Here is a 19,067-nt window from a genome sequence, read left to right as displayed (position 1 = left end):
CAGGAAGATGCCCTGGAGAAGGGAATGGCGACCCACTCCAGTGCTCTTGCCTGGAGAATCTCATGGGCAGAGGAGTCTGGTAGGCTACAGTCCATGGGGTCTCAAAGAGCTGGAAACAACTGAAGCGACTCAGCATGCACCTAATTACAGAATTGGAACAGTACTTAGAGCATGTGACATGATACTGAAAAATGATGACAGATCTATGATTAACACTATAAAATATATGTTTTGTGATTATCATATTTTTAAATAAATTTAATTTGGGGTGTTTGATTGCCCTTCTTCCTCTTGTCCTCCTTTACCTAATTCAGATATGCCAAAAAATTCATTTTGTTGTCTCCTGATCAAGTTTTTATTCCTTAACAATCAGCCATGTATAGATGTAAAGGTTATTTGTCTCAGATACATTCATAATATAAGCATCTGGGAAGATTGAATCACTATTTCACAAAAAATGGTAAATGCTTGCCACCTAATGGTAAGAATGGGAACATAAGAGGATTTAAAAATATCAACAAAAAATAATTTCCAAAAGAAAGAAATGAATTCAGTGAAATATGTAGTTCATTATCTTTGAATATAATAAAATATAAATGTTATTTGAAAGCTACTCTTTTACTTCTTAAAATTTGAAAGATAAAATAGACTTGTTTGGATTAACATTTGACTTTTTTTCATGAAAAATCATCAGATTTTCCCAATCATAAAAGTAACTATTTGTGTGTATATGTATATATGAAAAAGTTTCTCAGAAAAACCCAAATATAACTTATAAATATCCTAGAGGCAATGGCAACCCACTCCAGTACTCTTGCCTGGAAAATCCCATGGATGGAGGAGCCCAGTGGGCTGCAGTCCATAGGGTCGAGAAGAGTCGGACACGACTGAGCAACTTCACTTTCACTTTTCACTTTCATGCATTGGAGAAGGAAATGGCAACCCACTCCAGTATTCTTGCCTGGAGAATCTCAGGGACAGAGGAGCCTGGTGGGCTGCTGTCTGTGGGGTCGCACAGAGTCAGGCACAAATGAAGCGACTTAGCAGCAGCAGCAGCAGCAGAGATAGTGATTGCTAGCATTTTAGCTTAATATTTCCAGTAAAGGTTTTCATATATATATTTACATGTGAGACTATAATTTAAAACAATTTTCATCCTTATTTTCCACCCAATTTTATACCTCAGTAGTTTCCCTCCTACTACTCCATGACACCTTAAGAATTAAGAATCCTACCACTATAATGATTTTTGAACATTGGGGCAACACTTGCCAAACTTTTGTTTTTGAGTGTGTGTGTGTGTTGTCTCTTAAGAAGTATACAAATAAAATTGGAGATAGTTGGATTAAACATGGTTAAACATACACTTTTTCAGCAGGGAGGATCACTAGAAGGGTAACGCCAGGAGGTCATCTTGAGATATGGTGCTGTGGTGGATCCTAAAACCAGGGAAACCAGAGTCTCACATGCAGCCACTTCCAGCAGCTAGGAGGCAGCTGGCCTTAAGTCAGTCACATAGCTTCATTTGCCTTGAACATCAAGAAGGAGCATTTTGTCTGCAGGTAACAGAATATATGGGGTTTCCTTGGTGACTCAGTGGTAGAGAATCCTCCTGCCAATGCAGGAAGCTGCTGTTTGACCCCCGGATCAAGAAGATCCCCTAGAGAAGGAAATGGCAACCCACTCCAGTATTCTTGCCTGGGAAATCTCATGGACAGAGGAGCCTGGTGGGCTACAGTCCATGAGATCGCAAAAGAGTCAGACACAATTTAGCAACTAAACAACAGCAACCCATCTCCCTGTTCTATAGACGTGGTAACTGAGTGAATATTGTTGAAGAAAGTGATCTCTCCTTAGGGATTATCACTCCTTAAGTCTGAGTTGCTGCCCTACCCTCTGTAGTGTTTAGTACTCTACAACCCCGTGACCAAGTGCCTGAAGAAGCACTCTCTAAGCTTCAAGTTCATGGACAATTAACCTGGTCCAAAAGGGTGCTTTACACAATCGTCTTTATCTGTCCATGCAGGAGAGAAGAGGAAACAGTTTGGAAAGACTCAGGGTTAAAATATCCATTTTCTATGTCTAGAAGTATCATTCTATGAATGATTAAATCCAGAGCACTGCTGTGCTTCACATAAGGCATCTTTTGGCTCATGGAATATTTCAATACATTCAGTTTCTGGTTTTTCTCAAAAAGAAATACTTAGCGTTAGATTGGATGATAAAATGGTGATGGTTGATAAATCCTTCTGATGAAGTGCAATTGCTACACTCATTATGTCCAAACATGCTTTTAAATAATTCAGAGACCAAATGCAATGCAAGTTCTTTCTTCTATGTACTTGGGTTTTAGCACCAATATGAGGCTATGTTTGCTATTCTGAAATAGCAACCTAGTCCCAGAAATAAGCATATTTCTGATCGTAGGAACTGCCTTTGTGAAATACTTTGAATTTTAAGGGTTACCTTATTAGCTGCATTATTATGTGTCGAGGGAGTGTGTAATTTCCTCGGTTCTCTCTTGTTGCAGCAAAAATTTGAAGCAACAGGTGAATCGGTGTTACAGCTCAGTTTTATTTAGAAAGCAAAGGAAAATACATCCTCGGGCCATGAGGGCAGGCCGACCCAAAAGATGAAAAGAGAAACCCCTGGCTCAATTTTGGCTCCTCTTTTTATATGTTTTTTTCTTCTCCCTCTGAGCCTGACCTGTAGAAACTGGGCTAGCCAGGAGGCCTGTTTGTTCTACCTAAGGTCCTCACTCTGGTCCTGAGACCTTCCTTTGTTCTAGTTTCGTGGGCTTTTCCCTTATATGTGTTCCATTTTGGACTCCTTTTTCCTGTTCTAACTACTTAACATTCCCCCCTCAAGAGATGGGAGGCCCAATTCTTTGGGAATAGGCACATCAAGGTCTCTCTGGCTCCTTCCTGCTGAACTGGATGGCAAGCATCATTGGACCTCCCCCTCTTGCTAGTCTCAATCCTCAGAGTCCTTATAGTGGTGTCCATCCAAGGGTGAGTGATATTTTCTGTGGTCGGCTGTAGTTTTATATGTCCTTGTTAAACTGGCACTGCACGTTGTAGCCTTTTTCCCTGGACAGAGACAAAATGTGTTAGACAACTGATAATATATGGAGCGATCATAAGCAGCATCAATATGGTGATAACAAGGATTAGTAGGGGCATTAACCAACTCCAAATGTCCTCCACGCCAGGAGAAGGATCCCCAAAAAAGAGACTGTAGCCACCCCAAGAACTCTCCAGCTTGTTCTCTGAGGTCCTGTAGGATCTAGAATGTTTTTCTTGAGGACTGTGAGACTTTCTTTAACTTAGCTGGAGGTATTTACCCAGAAACAACACATCTCATTCAAGATGGCTCAAGTCCCTCCTTCTTCAGGGATCAGGAGATCTATCTCCTGTCTATTTTGGAGTACAACCCCTGCCAAGCTGTATTGGCTCTTTAGAGCTGTCCTGAGAAATCTTACCCCCAGAAACTTAATTTTGGGGGTGTTCATTAGAATGGCAGTCATTTTTAGTCTGAATAGGTATCTGAGATCTCCAGGGGCTCACAGTTGGACTGAGAGCCCTCTTCTGTTTTTTTCCATGGCTTGACTCATGAGTAGTGAATCCAGGAGTTGTGTCCTGGAACCTTGACTGCTGTGGGGGTAGAAAGTATTACAGGGTAGGGGTCCTTCCATGTGGGCTGGAGTGGAGCCTTTGGCGACCCATCTTTCCAGATTTTAATTAGGACTTGAGTCCCTGGAGCATATAGTGGTGGATCTTCAGAATCTTTAGGGTGCTGGTTGACAAGCATATAAATTGTTGGAATTGTCCAATGGCCATGGTATAAGACCAGAGGATCTGAGCCTCTGGATCTAGGAAGAAGTCATTGGCATAAACAAAAGGTCTCCCATATAGCATCTCATAAGGACTAAGACCAACCTGTTTCTTAGGGGCAATACGGGTGTGGAGGAGAGCTATTGGTAAAGCCTCCTTCCATCCCAGGGAGGTCTCCCCGGTTATCTTTTTTATCCCTGATTTTAAGAACTGGTTGGCTCTTTCTACTTTTCCTGAACACCGACACCTCCAGGCACAATGGAAATAATAAGTAATGCCCAATGCTTTAGAGAACGCTTAGGTGACCTTAGAAGTAAATGATGTCCCATTGTCACTTTGTAATGACCCAGGGGCAGACCAAATCTTGTAATGATTTCATGGAGCTTTTTTTTTTTTACCACCTCCTCAGGCTTCTCAGTCCAGGTGGGAAAGCCTTCAATCCATCCTGTGAATATATCTATCATGACTAATAGGTATTTATACCCTTAAGAAACTGGCCTCTGGGTGAAGTCCATCAGCCTACCTCCTGGATAGGTCCCACGTCGTTGGATGGGCTGGGGTTTTTGAACTCCTCAGGGGTTGTTTAATTGGCAAGTGTGACAAGAAGAAACCACTTGCCTTATAGTTGTTTAGAGGCCTGTTCCTCTGAAGGACCTTTCTAGTAATCTTTGGAGTGCCTTCTCCCCTAAATGAGTGGTGGCATGTAGGGAGTTAACTAACTTCTATTGGAGGCTCCAGACAGAAAAAGGAGTCCTTCCTTTTGGAACCACCCCATATGATCCTCCTGAAGGCCTTCACTCTTAGCTTTAAGAGTCTCACCTTCAGTATATGATGGAGTTTCTGGTAAATTAGTCTCTGGAACTAAGGTGGCAACCCCTATTAGGTCATTGTTCTGTAATACTGCTCTCTTAGCAGCTTAATCAGCTGGTTGGTTCCCTCATGCCACTTCATGCTCCCTTTTTAGTGTCCTTTACAGTGGGAGACTGAAACCTCAGTGGGCAGATGAACTGCCTCTAAGAGCCTGAGGATTTGATCACCATATTTGACTGGGGACAATTGGGTGGTCAAGTGGCCTCTGTCTTTCCAAATAGCCACATGTGCATGTAGCACCAGAAAGGCATACTTGGAGTCGGTGTAAATGGCTACTCTTTTTCCTTTTCCCAGCTCTAAAGCTTGAGTCAGGGCCATAAGCTAAGCTAATTGGGCTGAAGTACCTGGTGGCAAAGGCTTAGCCTCTATGGTCTCAAAATTGGAGACTACTGCATACCCGGCTCTTCTTTTTCCATACAAGACAAAGCTGCTTCATCAGTGTGCCAGATTTCCTCAGGATTGGCCAGAGGATCCTCTAATAATCCCTCTTGGGGTTTTGTCCAGTGGTCCAAGGTTTCTAAGCAACAGTGAAAGGGGAGAGAGCCCTCGGGGGTAGGCAGGAGGGTGGCTGGGTTAAAAACCTCACAAGTGGATATAGTGAGACCTGGATTTTTCCATACGCTCTACTTGATATCTGAGGCTCCTTTGATCAGACATCCATAAATGGCCTCTCCCATTCAGGAGTTGTTTCACTTGGTGGCTGATAAAAATAGTTAGTTTGCCCCCAAAAGAGAGTTTTAAAGTGTCTTCTACCAGGACTGCAATAGGAAAAATCTCTTCCCAATAAGGGAGTAGGGCACTCAGGGACCAAGAAACTGATGGGAAAATAGTTGTCCATGCCAGCACCAAAGAAGTGCTCAGGTGAATCTTTTTGTAATTGTTTTTCCTGTAGCACTCAAAATGGTACAGGTTTGGGGGGAGAAGGCTGTGAAGCTGGAGGTCAGGACAGAGTAGGTAGCCCCTGTGTCAACCTGCCACATCCAGTTGCACCCTTGGCTCCAGCCCTGTTGATGATTATCTGTGACAGGCAGGCTGGCTGGAGCGGGACGCTTCAGTCCTCTTGAACCATCATGAGGGAAGGCTTGGCACTTGACCTTGAGACTCTTGAGTCCTGAGGCCAGGACTCAATTAATGGCATTGGGACTTGCCGCCCAAGTCCCAATTAATGGCATTTGTAGCAAGCCGCTTTATGAGACTTGTCATGGTTTTGACACTCTTTGGCTCAGTGTCCCGCCTGTCTACAGATTAGGCATTTGCCCTGTGCCTTGTCCTCCAAGGACTCGAGGTTTGCCATAGGGCTTCCCTGGAGGGTGGCCAGCATCTGAGCATGACTTGTCTCTTTCCTTCTCTCTTTCTTCTGGGCCTTGGCCCCTCTCTCCTGTTCTCTGTTATAAAAGGTATTGGTGGCCATCTGGACTATCTCATCTGAAAAGGCAGCAGGGTCCTGCTACTGGAGCTGTTGCAACTTGATCCTGATACCTGATGCACATAGGGACAGGAATGTGTCCTTTAAAATCACCTGTCCCTTGTAAGAGTCTAAGTCCAGATTGGTAAACTTTTGGAGGGCCTCTTTTAGACTTTCCAGAAAAGCAATGGGATTCTTGTTGGACTCCTCAGTTATTGCTGAGACCAGGCACAGTCCCAACTAACAGGCCTCCTTCTGTTTCCATGGGTGGACTTCCTTAGTGGTGAGTCTTTAGGAAGCTTATCCTACCCAGTATTGTTGCAACCTGAGAGCCGGGCATCCTGAGTCAGGGTGCAGATCCCCAGGCAGGTTGAGGCATGTCGGCCTCCAGAGAGTTGATTCCCTGGGCAGGTCGAGGCATGTTGACCTTCTGGGACCCCAGGCTGGTGGATCCCCAAGCAAGCTGAGGCACACCAACCTCCCAGGGATCAGATCCCTAGGCAGGTTGAGGCAGGTTGACCTCCTGGGATCTCCAGGCTGGAGTTGGGCATCTCGAAGGTCTCCAGCATGACCAGTGCTGGGAAGGATTAAGGGGTTGTAATCTTAACTCTGTGCTGGTTTGTCCACTGCGGATGGGAATAGATACTATGATGTAAAGCAATCCAAGACTGTGCCCTGAGACTGGGAACCTGGTAAAACAGCCATAAGCCTTATCCTCTTATTGCTCTGAGGAAATGTAAGTCACTGATTTCTTCCCCTAGTCCTCCATAAGAGCAGTTTAGGGTGTTTCCAATGGTAAACTTTTTATTGTCATAGATCCACTTTAGGTAATAACAGAAGCAATGACAAAAGAGTGGGTTATCTGGTCCTGTTAGGGGCCTTAAGAGTATTTTAAAAATAGGCTGGGTGGAGCAATGTTGCCTACAAGGGGGCAGAGTCCTGGTTGTAGGAGTTATGAAGTGGCTTAAGAACAAATTGATAAGAGGCAACAAACTAGATGTTCCATAAAAGTGGAGTGGAGATTTGATCCAGGGGTATGTCTCCTATGTAACTTTAGGAGAAGCGTGGTAAGGCTTTGGGTTCAAATGGCCTGCAGGGCTAACTCCCCAAATGGCGAACATTATCCCCATAAGCCCAATTGCCCTTGAAGAGATGCCACCAATAGATGGGCTTTTAGCAGGCATTGTGTGCCTGTCATCTGCCCTAGTGGGTTCACTGAGAGATGCTGTTGATGCACATGTTGTAAGAAGCATGGAAGATGAAGGCCTGAATGTCTAGAGAGATTGGATATTATACGGTATTTCTCTCCCAAGGGCCAGCTATTTTCTGGTTGTCCTTGCAGAAGATTGGAAAGGCAACATTGTGAGCCCAGAAGGGGCTCAGGAAAAGAGCATAAAACAGGAGGGAAGGGGGCAGGGCCCAACTTTTGAAAAAATGACAAAGCCCAAGGGCATAACATAAACCAGTTAAAATCAGATGGGTCCAAGATGACTAGTCAAATTCAACTAAACCTTGATCCTCAATCTGCAAGCTAAATGACACACCCAGAGGCACCAGCACAGTTCCAAGGCACCGTCAAGAGACTGAGGAGTGGGTGGTTCCCCAATTGTTGGAATGATCCTCCCACTCATTAGCATATGAAATCACCCAGCCCACAAAAACTAACCACATCTTATTCCACAGCCGCTCCCCTCTGTGATGGCCCACACTCTGAGTGTGCTTCTCTCTGAATCCAAACAAAGCCACGTCTTACCTATCACTGTGTCTCTCACTGAGTTTTTTTCAATAAGGCATCAAGAGCCTGAGCTTCATTAGGTCCTGACGCCAGGCACAATGGATTTTGGCCAGTCTCAAGTCCCAGTTGGACATAACTAAATGACTAAGCATAGCACAGAGTCCCTGCCACGAGGGTTTGAGTCCCAATCTTAGCTAAATGATTTCAGGTACAACTTTCAGAAATGGAAAGATGATGACTTGCCCAATACTTTGTAAGCAGTGGCATAGGTGGAGAGAGGAGCTGAAGGACAGGAGAAAGCAGTGGGAAAAACATGCCAAGGAATCCCCTTCATAACCTGCCAGAAAATCTGCTAAATATCTGATCTGTGCTCACAGTTTTCATTGGCCTGATCCTTGGAAATAAGTAGATTTCTGATCGTAGAAACTGCCTGTGTGAAATACTTTGAATTTTGAGGATTACTTTACTAGCTGCCACTTTATTATGTGTCAGAGAAGTGTGTAATTTCCTCCGTTGTGTCTCACTGCAGCAAAAATTTGAAGCAACGGATGAATCAGTGTTACAGCTCAGTTTTATTTAGAAAGCAAAGGGAAATACATCCTGGGGCCATGAGGGTGGGCCAACCCAAAATTTGCGAAGAGAAGCCGCTGGCTCAATATTGTATCCTCTTTTTATATTTTTTCTCCTCTTCCTGAGCCTGCTGTATGTAAACTGGGATAGCCAGGAGGGCTGCTTGTTTTACCTGAGGTCCTCACTCAGGTCCATGGACCTTCCTTTGTTCTATTTTCACGGGCTTTTCCCTCCTTTGTATTTTAGCCACCACCATTTTGGACTTCTTTTTCCTATTCTAACTACCTAACATAAGTAAACCTTGATTTCTTCCAGATAATTTTAGGAAATAAAGGGGTTGGTTTTTTAAGGTTTTTTAAGAGACAATCGCTTTTGACAATGTATATTGGATTTCCAAGTAGAATAAGTCCTCTAAAAATTGATAGAATATGTGCTTTTTCAGCAGTAGTCAGAGAACCAAATGAATGAATGAGATTTAGTTGCTGAGAATATCACAATTTCTATTATATTTGAAGACTTGACCTGGAAGGTTAATTCTCCACCAATAATCACACTTGCAAGAATCATCTCTGGGATATGAGCTAAATTGGCCAGCTAAACTTTTGTTCACTGATATTAAATTAATTAAAATATCTGTTGATTCTTTACTACAACCCTAGAAATATTAACCCACCTAAAGTGAAAGTGAAAGTGATGTCGCTCAGTCGTGTCTGACTCCTTGTGACCCCACGGACTGTAGCCTACCATGCTCCTCCATCCATGGGATTTTCCAGGCAAGAGTACTGGAGTGGGTTGCCATTTCCTTCTCCAATTAACCCACTAAGAAATTAAAAATACTCTTTTTTTGTTAAAAAAAAAAAGCATGTCCATAGCCTTAAAGAACTCATGGGGAACGATGAAAAACTTATACTAAGTGTTAAACTCTTTTAAAAATTAAAAGTAGAATAGGATTTAAGGCAAAAATAACTTTCTGATAGATTGTAATGATATTTCAAAACTCTATAGATAATTTAATTCTGATAGGATTTGGATAGCAGAGTAGAGATGGAGTTTTTCTAGGACAGAGAGAGAGGGAGGGAACAGTGTAGCCAATGAACCAAAGATCTCAGGAGCATGTGGAGAGCAATGGGAAGTGCTCATGGGCTGTGTGTATGTATGTCCCCAGACATCCTTGAAGGGACGGTGAGAACATACATTGATTTGGGAGGCAGGAAGGTGCCATTTAGTTTTTTTTTTTAGCAGGAGGTAAAAATAAGAATCTTTAATGAACTCCTGTGCATTCGCATTTTAGATGAGAGAAATGTCCAGACGTACAACATGAAGACAATTCAGAATCCGATTCTATTTTGTTTTTGGTGTCTATGAGACAAAATTCATTTTTGTTCAAGGAGTAGAAGCTATGATCATTTGTTTCTTAGCCACTGCACAGGCTGCTTATTTGTTTGTGTTTGTTGTTTGCCTGTCAGTTCTATAAATGTTAGCGAAGGTGAGGAAGGAAAAATGAAATAGTAGTGGAATAGTAATTGTTTTGCAAGTGAGGATGGTTTCAATTAACTGGCATATTTGCATAATTATCTCATGTAATGTGTCAGGAATATGATTTATTGACAGTCCTAGATGCCCTGTTCCATTCCCAGTCAAACCACCAATATTTAATGATAACTGACTGACACATTGATGTTTTGTAAGACATTTTTGAGACTCATTAAGTAGCAGAAACAGAAACAACATCGCTTTTGGAGAATTTGGAATCCTAATCTTTAGTGCCCTTACTAAGCTACTGTTCTACCTCACTGGTACAGAATGCGATGCCATCTTTACCTGTAGATTTAAAATTTTAAAAGTAAGCCCATCCTATTTAATAGTAGTTCTAATAATTTTTCCACCTCTTTCTGCAAGGTCAAAGCATATTTATGGTCTTTTAAAGGTATTCTTTACTTGATGGATTAGCTGTACTTTCAAAACCACTGCAATGTATCAGGTAGTAAGTTTTTTTTTGCATTTTGCAGCTGCTCTAATCTATTTGCAGAAAACTCCTTTTTTGTTCTGTGTACACATTTTGACAACATTCATTATCTGCTAAACAGACTATATTGGTTCTGCAAAATAGTTGACTACAGAAATTCAAATTTAGTTCCATACTGAAAAGCAGACTTTTGCAGTAATAGATTGGATCATTACATTTTGCATTGTAAAAGCTTTACACCATGTTGAAAGCAGGAGTCAAATAAAATGTTAAGCCTGATACTTTTCAAGATGACCACTGCATCTGCATCTTTTCTACTCTTTAATACTGTTTTTCAAAATGACAGTTACATCCTTTTTATTATTTAACAAGGGATTTAGAGGCAAACCAAGCAGAAGGAAGAGGAAACTCTCCTGGGATCTGGGATGAGGGGGACAGCGGGGGCGGGGGGTGGGGGGGGGTGGGTGTGGGGAAGGGCTTGGAGAGTCAGAGGAATGCCTAGTTCAAGTTATGTTGCTTTTGATTTTCAAGACTTGATCATTTAAAGAAAGTATTCCTCTGGGAATGTTAAAATATTTTAACTTACTTTATGTAAAGCATTTTCCTAACAATTTTGATTAATATGGAAAACATGTTTAAAGAAGATAACGTTCCTTAAAAAAAACCCCACAACATGTGGTTTTGAAGGTGAAGATTATAATATGACTGCACTGTTTAGATAATACTGATCACTGATAAAAACTTTACTGATTGATGAACCACTGTAAATTTTGTGTTTTGTATCTAATGGGTTTTTCTGGGGATACCTGTCCTGAAAATGGTTATGGAACTATTATTGACAAAAATAAACACTAAAATTACATTTTATGAGATGTGGATGATTAAAAAGGCAAAAACAAAAATTACTTTATAGCCCTGTCTGTAATTCATAGTGTAGTATTACTCTAGAGATTTGTTATAAGTAACCAATTATTCTATAATGAAAGAAATGTATTTTTGAATATTGAAGTCATATCTAACATTAGAATTTGTTTTATTAGACTCATCACTAGTTCTTGTATTTTTATAACCAAGTTACAAATTCTTAGAGTTCTTACTTTATCCAACATGAATTATAATGTGGAGATCATTGGCCATCATACCTAAAGTTAGTAGAATGTGTGAAATATAGGCCAAGTAGGCTAATTTCATTACCATATTACATGCTAAATGTCAGTGAGAATGATATGCATTTTTTTTATGTTGTTCAAGATAAATTTTCCCTTGTTCTGAATTTCCATGATATTCCTTGCTTCTTTTGTATGCTTAAATAATATCATAGGGTTTGGTTTAGTATATAGTTTCTTCATTAGTATTTTGTAAGCATACACTTTCCAAAGTATTTCAATATTTCCATTAAACTAAAAATTTTTTGAACAGGACAGTTAAATTCATACATACAGAATTTCAGTGTAAAACATAATGTTATGCATGTGGTCATCAGTGAAGTTTCACTAAATGAATGCACAAAGTTAAAAAAAAAAAAAGAACTCACATCGAAAAAGTGCTTCATTTTTATGATGGAAAACCTCCTGTGCCGGTTTTATAAGCTGAACACATCTAGAAGAATGCCAGCCCTGTTAGTAGCACAAGAAATAATTACCGCTATGGCAACAGTTCTGCGAATGGAATGTTGGTCTTATCGTTTATCTCAACTTGACGGCAAATTATCATACTAATCTTTCTTGTTTCTAGGTTTGTGATGTGAGTGATTTACAACTGAACATCAGTTAGAACTCTTTCCTTCATTTTTTGCTTCTCCTCTTTTAGCTCCCTGTGAAGGCAACACTTTCTTCTGCCACAGTAACATGTGTATTAACAATACGTTGGTATGCAACGGACTCCAGAACTGTGTGTACCCTTGGGATGAAAATCATTGTAAAGGTAATCATGAGTCCCTGGACTTGGCAAAATCTCTCTATCTGTAGTGTGGGAAGAAGCTTATCCAACGTTTGTATGCATCAGACGATCTTAAAAATAGATTGTATATTGGCTTTACCAACTTCCCATATGTTTTAGAATTGATTTGTAGGCCTTTTTCTTGTTGTTTTTGCATTCCTTAACACACAATGAACTGTCTTTTACACTTGAATGGGCTTCCCTGGTGGCTCAGATGGTAAAGAATCTGCCTTCAATGCAGGAGATCCAGGTTCGATCCCTGGAAAGGGAAGATCCCCTGGAGAAGGGAATGGCTACCCTCTCTAGTATTCTTGCCTGGAGACTCCCATGGACAGAGATGCTCATTGGCTAATCTCCCTTCTGGAGCTGCAGCCCCATGGACTGGCCACTGGAGCTTCTCAAGCCAAGTTGGGATTCCTATCAGAAGCTCCCTCGTCAGTGGCTACACCTCTCCAGCAACCCCAGTCTGTCTTCACGGGACATTGTGCATATACTCTAGAGGTGAAAGTGTATCCAAGGAACCTTAGGGCCCTCAGGTACCTAAAGCCACTTACCTCGACTTCAGTTTTCCTACTGAAATGCTTTGTTTCCTTTCCAATGAGAATATCTTCCTTTGATCCAGCCTCCTTCTCTGGCCTGTACACAAAGATTTGTTTACATAAAGAGCTGAGACTGAAGCTACAGTATTTTGGCCACCTGATGTGAGAAACTGACTCACTGGAAAAGACCCTGATACTGGGAAATATTGAGGGCAGGAGAAGAAGGGGGTGACAGAGGATGAGATGGTTAGATGGCATCACCGACTCAATAGCCATGAATTTGAGCAAACTCCGGGAGATGGTGAAGGACAGGGAAGCCTGGCATGCTGCAGTCCATGGGGTCTTGGAGTCAGACACAACTTAGCAACTGAATAACAAAACTCTTGGCTTGGTTATGAATGATGGAATTTTGGTTAAGTTCAAAGTACCACATACCCTCTTCTGTTCAGATCTTATATTCACCAATTTGCAAAGGAAAAAAAAAAAAAACAGGCAAATAACTGTCCATACTTAAAGTCCAGTGTGGATGTGCACACTCAGTTGCTCAGTTGTGGCTGACTCTTTTTCAACCCCAGGGACTGTAGCCCACCAGGCTCCTCTGTCCATGGCATTTCCCAGGCAAGAATACTGGAGCAGGTTGCCACTTCCTCCATAAGGGGTCTTCCCAACCCAGGGATCGAACCTGCATCTCTTGCATCTCCTGCAATGGGAGGTGGATTCTTGACTACTATGCCAGCCGGGCAGCCCTAAAGCCCAGTATCTTCTATTAAAATACTGAAGCAGAGAGCCATTACCACACTACCTATTGCTCACAGAATCAACAAGAAAAGCAGACCTGGCAACAGCTATTTAGAGGATGAGGGCAATGATCCGTGTTGTGTCCAAGGAACCACTTTGGAATGGAAGGGGGATTAAATGTTTTGTGAAGACCCTCATACAGCACTGTTAGAGATTGGCTTTACTTGGTTAAAGTGGATTTGTTGCCATGGTTCTTGTGGCCCACCTCTCTCCATGGGCACCGCCACTCTCTGTGCGCTGATGGGAAGGGTGGGATGGAGGCAGGGATAGCGCCTCACTTCTCTGGGAGGAACACTCCCGCTTTATGAATCAGGCCCTGGCTGAGGATGGTGACCGCTGGTCTTCTCAGCTTGCCCCTTCAGATAGTTTCACGCTATGAGTGAGCTGGGGCGCATGTGATTGGAGCCTGGTGTGCTCAACCTGCTGTCCAGGTGTAGAACTTTTATCCTACCAGTGGGGTCTTGGAGGGAGGAGGCGAGGGCCCAGCATTGGCCCCCCACTCCTGCCTGGAACGGAGAATCTGCAGGATGGATCTGGGGGGTTGGAAAGAGAGTAGAGAAATGCTGGCAGCTTGCCCTCGCTGGTGGGGTGGGGGGTGCTGTACCTCCAAACTGGGGCCAATAGGGAGAGAAACCATCAGGACGAACTGAGGGTGGAGGAGCTCAAAGGCCACCAGCTATCCCTGTTCTTAAAGAAATTTAGTAATTTTCTTGAATGTATGTACCTCTGTTTGCTGTATGCCATTCAATTTCCAGAAACTTTAAATGTTACTTTAAAAATTTTTGCCAAAACTGTTTCACTGGGGAAAAGACCCACAGAAATCCTCATGCCAGCATTCCAGAAGTGTCTGTCTTAAAGTGTAATCATAACCTTTTGATATCAGAAAACTGTGAGTTCAGTTATCCACATCAAGAATAAATACAAAACAATATAGGTATGTTCATGTTCCCATTGGTGGCATGTGTGAGTTTTCTTACACCAACGAGAAGAAAAAGAATGTACTGTTTTTTTTAACATGACCAGCTGATTTCCAGATGTTATCCTAAAGGTTTTATGAGACCTTCTCCAAAACATATATTACATTTAAGGGAGCGATGCTGTGCAATGGCGGGGTTGGTGGTGGTGGCTGTTTCTGAGGCTAGCAGATAGGGCTCTTGTGAAATTCTTTGTGTCTTTTAAAGACTCGTTTTATATTTAAGACAGTGAAAATTTTTATGCTCAGCCTATTTCATCTTGAAGTTCTCCATGTACACTTTGAGTGCCATATTAATGCGTGGTGGGTTGTTTCTTGTTTTGTTTGTTTGTTGTTTTCGCTTCCTGGACCTGTAGAAAAGAGGAAGGCCGGGCTGCTGGACCAGCTGACCAACACCAGTGGGACGGTCATTGGCGTGACTTCCTGCATTGTGATCATCCTTATTATCATTTCTGTCATTGTGCAGATCAAACAGCCTCGTAAAAAATATGTCCAAAGGAAATCGGACTTTGACCAGACAGTTTTCCAGGAGGTGTTTGAGCCTCCTCACTATGAGCTGTGCACCCTCAGAGGGACGGGAGCCACAGCTGACTTTGCCGATGTGGCCGACGACTTTGAAAACTACCATAAACTGAGGAGGTCCTCTTCCAAATGCATTCACGACCATCACTGTGGTTCACAACTGTCCAGTGCGAAAGGCAGCCGCAGCAACCTCAGCACGAGAGATGCTTCTGTCTTGACCGAGATGCCCCCACAGCCCATCAAACCCCTCATCCCGCCCATGAACAGAAGGAACATCCTCGTCATGAAACACAACTACTCCCAGGAGGCTGCCGACGCCTGTGACATCGACGAGATCGAGGAGGTGCCCACCACGAGTCACAGGCTGTCCCGCCACGAGAAAGCCGTCCAGCGGTCAGTATCTATAGATTTTTTGATGACAAGTATAACCTGAAGACTGAGATGCTTCCAGCATACCGTGTTCTAGTTTGTCTTCCCATTTCAGTCTCTCTTTCGTTCATGACAAACCGTAGTATTTCAGAGTTTGCCTCTTCTTTTCCTTGTTTCCCTGCTATCTATACTTTTCCTAAATCCCATTTAGGTACATATAGGTGTGCTTACACAGACCAAAGAGATTTCGTTTATTTCTATACGTATATAATATTTATTTCTATAAAAGATCTCGTGTTAACTTATATTGCAGATTTATATGGCTAATTTTCTTCCATGTGGTGATAAAGGCTGCTCTCATCAATATTTCTATATTTTAAGATGTGAGATGATATTTGGAATTAATTGCCTTACCAAGGTGGTTAACCCATCTTGCTGAACAATTTTAATGTAAAAATAACATATTTTGCAATATAATGCATTATATTTTTGGTATGAACATTAAAATACTTTTTCCCACATACCACATAATACTTATATTACAAATTGTGTTTGATAGTGTGGTATACTAAAACCTTAAACATTTATATTTAATTGTGGCAAGGATTAGTAAAAACATTTTCCTTTTGATATGAAGACAATATTATCTATATTATATTATGAGCCCCAAAATTAATAAAAGTCTTGAGGAAAGAAAATTTAAACTTAGAAAAAAAGAAGTGATTTTAAATCCCCAAATCCAATCTACTTTTGTTTTGCTTTGCATGTTTACTAGCATTTAGTTTGTTTTATAAAAGTTCATACTTCTTCAATTCATTATATAACCTCAGAAACCTATTTTTAGTTGATTAGCTATTTTTGCATGCTGATGGGGAAAAAAATCTATTGCCACACTTTTATGAATTTTTAGGAATGCTTTTAAGTAAATATTTGTGTGCATATTTACTTTTTTGTGAAAATATTACTTTGTTGAATGAAATAGCCATAACATTCCAGGTTCTGCCTCATTGGGTCTCTAAGCAAACATGAATCTGAATACAACACAACTAGGGTCTAAAAAGAAAATTCAAGGTAAGCAAGTGCCCTTGGTTCCTTCTCCCACTTTGTTGTATTCTGTTTTGTTTTGTTGCAATCGTCTTGCAGTTTTTTTAGGGAATGTGCTATCTACTCATTATTTCCTGAGATATGTGTTTCATAACATTTCATGATTCGAAACATACTGGATTCAATGCTGATGGATGGATGATTCTTAGTAGACGTAACTTTAAAATACATGTTAATATTCTTACCATCAAGCATTAGACTACAATGTAATTTAAAAGGATGTTAAGTTAAGAAATTAAACTTTATATGCTTTAAGGTAAAGATACAAAAATTGGTGAACTCTTAAAAGAAATACCAAAAAGAAATCCAAGGTTCTCATAGTTAAAGAATTGAATACTGTCTCAATATAACTGAAGTCAACATATAAAACTGGCAATAATTGTATTAATTTGGCAATATCTACTCAAAACACATACACTATTTGGTGGTACTGATACAATTTGCACACTCTTATTTTTGCATGAATATGTAGCTTATTTCATCCAAATTAAATGCAGCATGTTATGTCAAATTTTATAATATAAAATTTGAATGCTTGATAATGTAAAACTTTCCATAAATATCAGTTGTCTGTGTGTACATCTATTTTTGTTATCAGGTAACATAATGGCTTTATTTTTAGCACTTAATAGTCTATGTCTCTATTAGACTAATTTGTCTCCAGTTACATTTACTTGACAGTTAATCTCTTCAAAGCTCTTCAGACCTATCAACTATTCTTGAATTAGGTGAATGCTTTCCTGTGCTCTATGTTACCTTGATAATTGGTGGATTTGTGCGCATATTTCATTGGGAGAAAATGTTTTAACTGTGTTTTATTTTCAGAGAAGAACTATTTATACAAACATGGGGACTGTGAAAAGGAAATTCTGTAGTGAATTGTGAAAAGTGGACATATTTCTAAATTCATTCCACTGCCTTTATCCAAACTTAAGAATTACAGACATTTGTTATTACTTCGGCAAGACCTCCCCGCTGCACAATGATATGTTCATTTCGTAATTTGGTTGCAGGCCACCAAGTGCTCCTTAGTTTTTAAATACATTTTGAGATTTACTGGAAACTTGAAGAAGAAATTAGTTCCTGATTGAGACTATCCCAACTTTATTTTTCCTGTCGGTTTCACTTTGTTTCTATGTTGCTTTCTGTCTTTGTTAGATAATTGTACATTGTGTGATATGTGAAAAAGCCCCACAATTTTGGATGAACTTTGTGTTACATGTACATTGTTTTCATTATGTAGACTGCTTGAGAATAGTGCATTCCTGAGTGATTTTGAACATGCTACAGTGAAAAGTGAAAATATGGACCATGGAAACACCAGCTAGAGGTTTTATGGACTATAAACATCTTGTTGTAATATCATTAAATGCAGCCAAAAGTACTTAGTAAAATTACTAGATTGCAATAAGAAAAATCTCAATTTTTTTTTTTGTCTTTCCTATATACCCCCATTTCCTTTTTTTTTTTTTTTAAACCAAAGGAAGATTCCAAGTTTCAGAAATAGTTTTGAAGTCAGGTATTTTACCATTCATACCCTTTACTAGAAATGATTTTTGATTAAGCATTAGCAATATGATTGATTGGCAGTTTAAGAAAATACCCTGCATGTCAGTACTGGATATTTGAGTTGGAAAAATGTTCTTTTTATTAGACACACTGTAAAAAGCATGCATTCTCTAATACTGCTGTTACTCTTCCATTTCCTGTGTCACATGCTTGCTCTTGTAACTTTTTATATAAAGATATATAAAAATGTATAATAATTTTCTAACTTGAGTTAAGAGAAATGCTTTCTTCTTTTAGAGTGATAAAAACTGACTTACGTAAGTACACGCTTTATATCAATTCTTCCCACCTTTTAGACTACAGGAGGTCCTGAAGAATTAAGGCATACTTCTTCCAAATTTGACTTTGAAAACTTTATGGAATATGGTCCCCTTTTAGAAAAGAAACTTTTTTTTCTTAATACTTTAAAATCACAAGCCCCATATGACCAAAAATTACACAATTCTGAGTTTTCCTTATACTCAGGCACATATATAAATCCTGAAAGCTTACTAATTATGATGTTTAATATAAATAAAATAATATTATAATATATTTAATTGCTTTTGAATTATATACACATTCTATAGTTTGATTTAGTGAGTGGGTAATTTTAAAATATTGAATGTGTTTTCTTAGAAAATAATTTATAAAAACCATATTACTATAAATCTGCTTAATAGCATTTCCAAAACTGCTGAATTCTACAGAATTTTGTCCTTCAATGGCAAAGCTGTCTAGTCTATCACAATTCCAACCTGGTAACACAAGCAAGCTCTACAAACTCAATAGATGAATTTACTCACATACATCCCTGTTGGGAATTCTGTGTTACAGAAACAAATAAATGGGAAAGAAAAAATTATGAAAAGAAAATTAATTATGATAGCAATTCTG

At 40.2% G+C, this 19,067-nt stretch overlaps 1 protein-coding gene across 9 annotated transcripts in view; it reads left to right on the top strand.

Moving 5' to 3' along the window:
* The window catches only part of NETO1 (neuropilin and tolloid like 1), a 114,730-nt gene that overhangs the window by 83,389 nt on the left and 12,274 nt on the right, over nucleotides 1-19,067 (top strand). For 4 of the 9 annotated variants that reach the window (XM_044934451.2, XM_044934454.2, XM_025273179.3 and 1 more), the window contains 4 exons: nucleotides 12,189-12,302; nucleotides 14,984-15,542; nucleotides 16,515-16,589; nucleotides 17,448-18,396. In XM_044934451.2, the coding sequence (XP_044790386.1) occupies nucleotides 12,189-12,302; nucleotides 14,984-15,542; nucleotides 16,515-16,575 (734 nt within the window). In that variant the 3' untranslated portion in view covers nucleotides 16,576-16,589; nucleotides 17,448-18,396. Of the gene's footprint in view, nucleotides 1-12,188; nucleotides 12,303-14,983; nucleotides 15,543-16,514; nucleotides 16,590-17,447; nucleotides 18,397-19,067 lie in introns of those variants that run through there. The other 5 variants (XM_025273181.3, XM_044934452.2, XM_025273180.3 and 2 more) reach the window with 4 other exon arrangements.

The sequence above is a fragment of the Bubalus bubalis genome, chromosome 22 (assembly GCF_019923935.1).
Source record: "Bubalus bubalis isolate 160015118507 breed Murrah chromosome 22, NDDB_SH_1, whole genome shotgun sequence".
NCBI lineage: Eukaryota > Metazoa > Chordata > Mammalia > Artiodactyla > Bovidae > Bubalus > Bubalus bubalis.
Note: the sequence above shows the minus strand (reverse complement) of the source record. Positions and strands in the feature narration are given on the sequence as shown.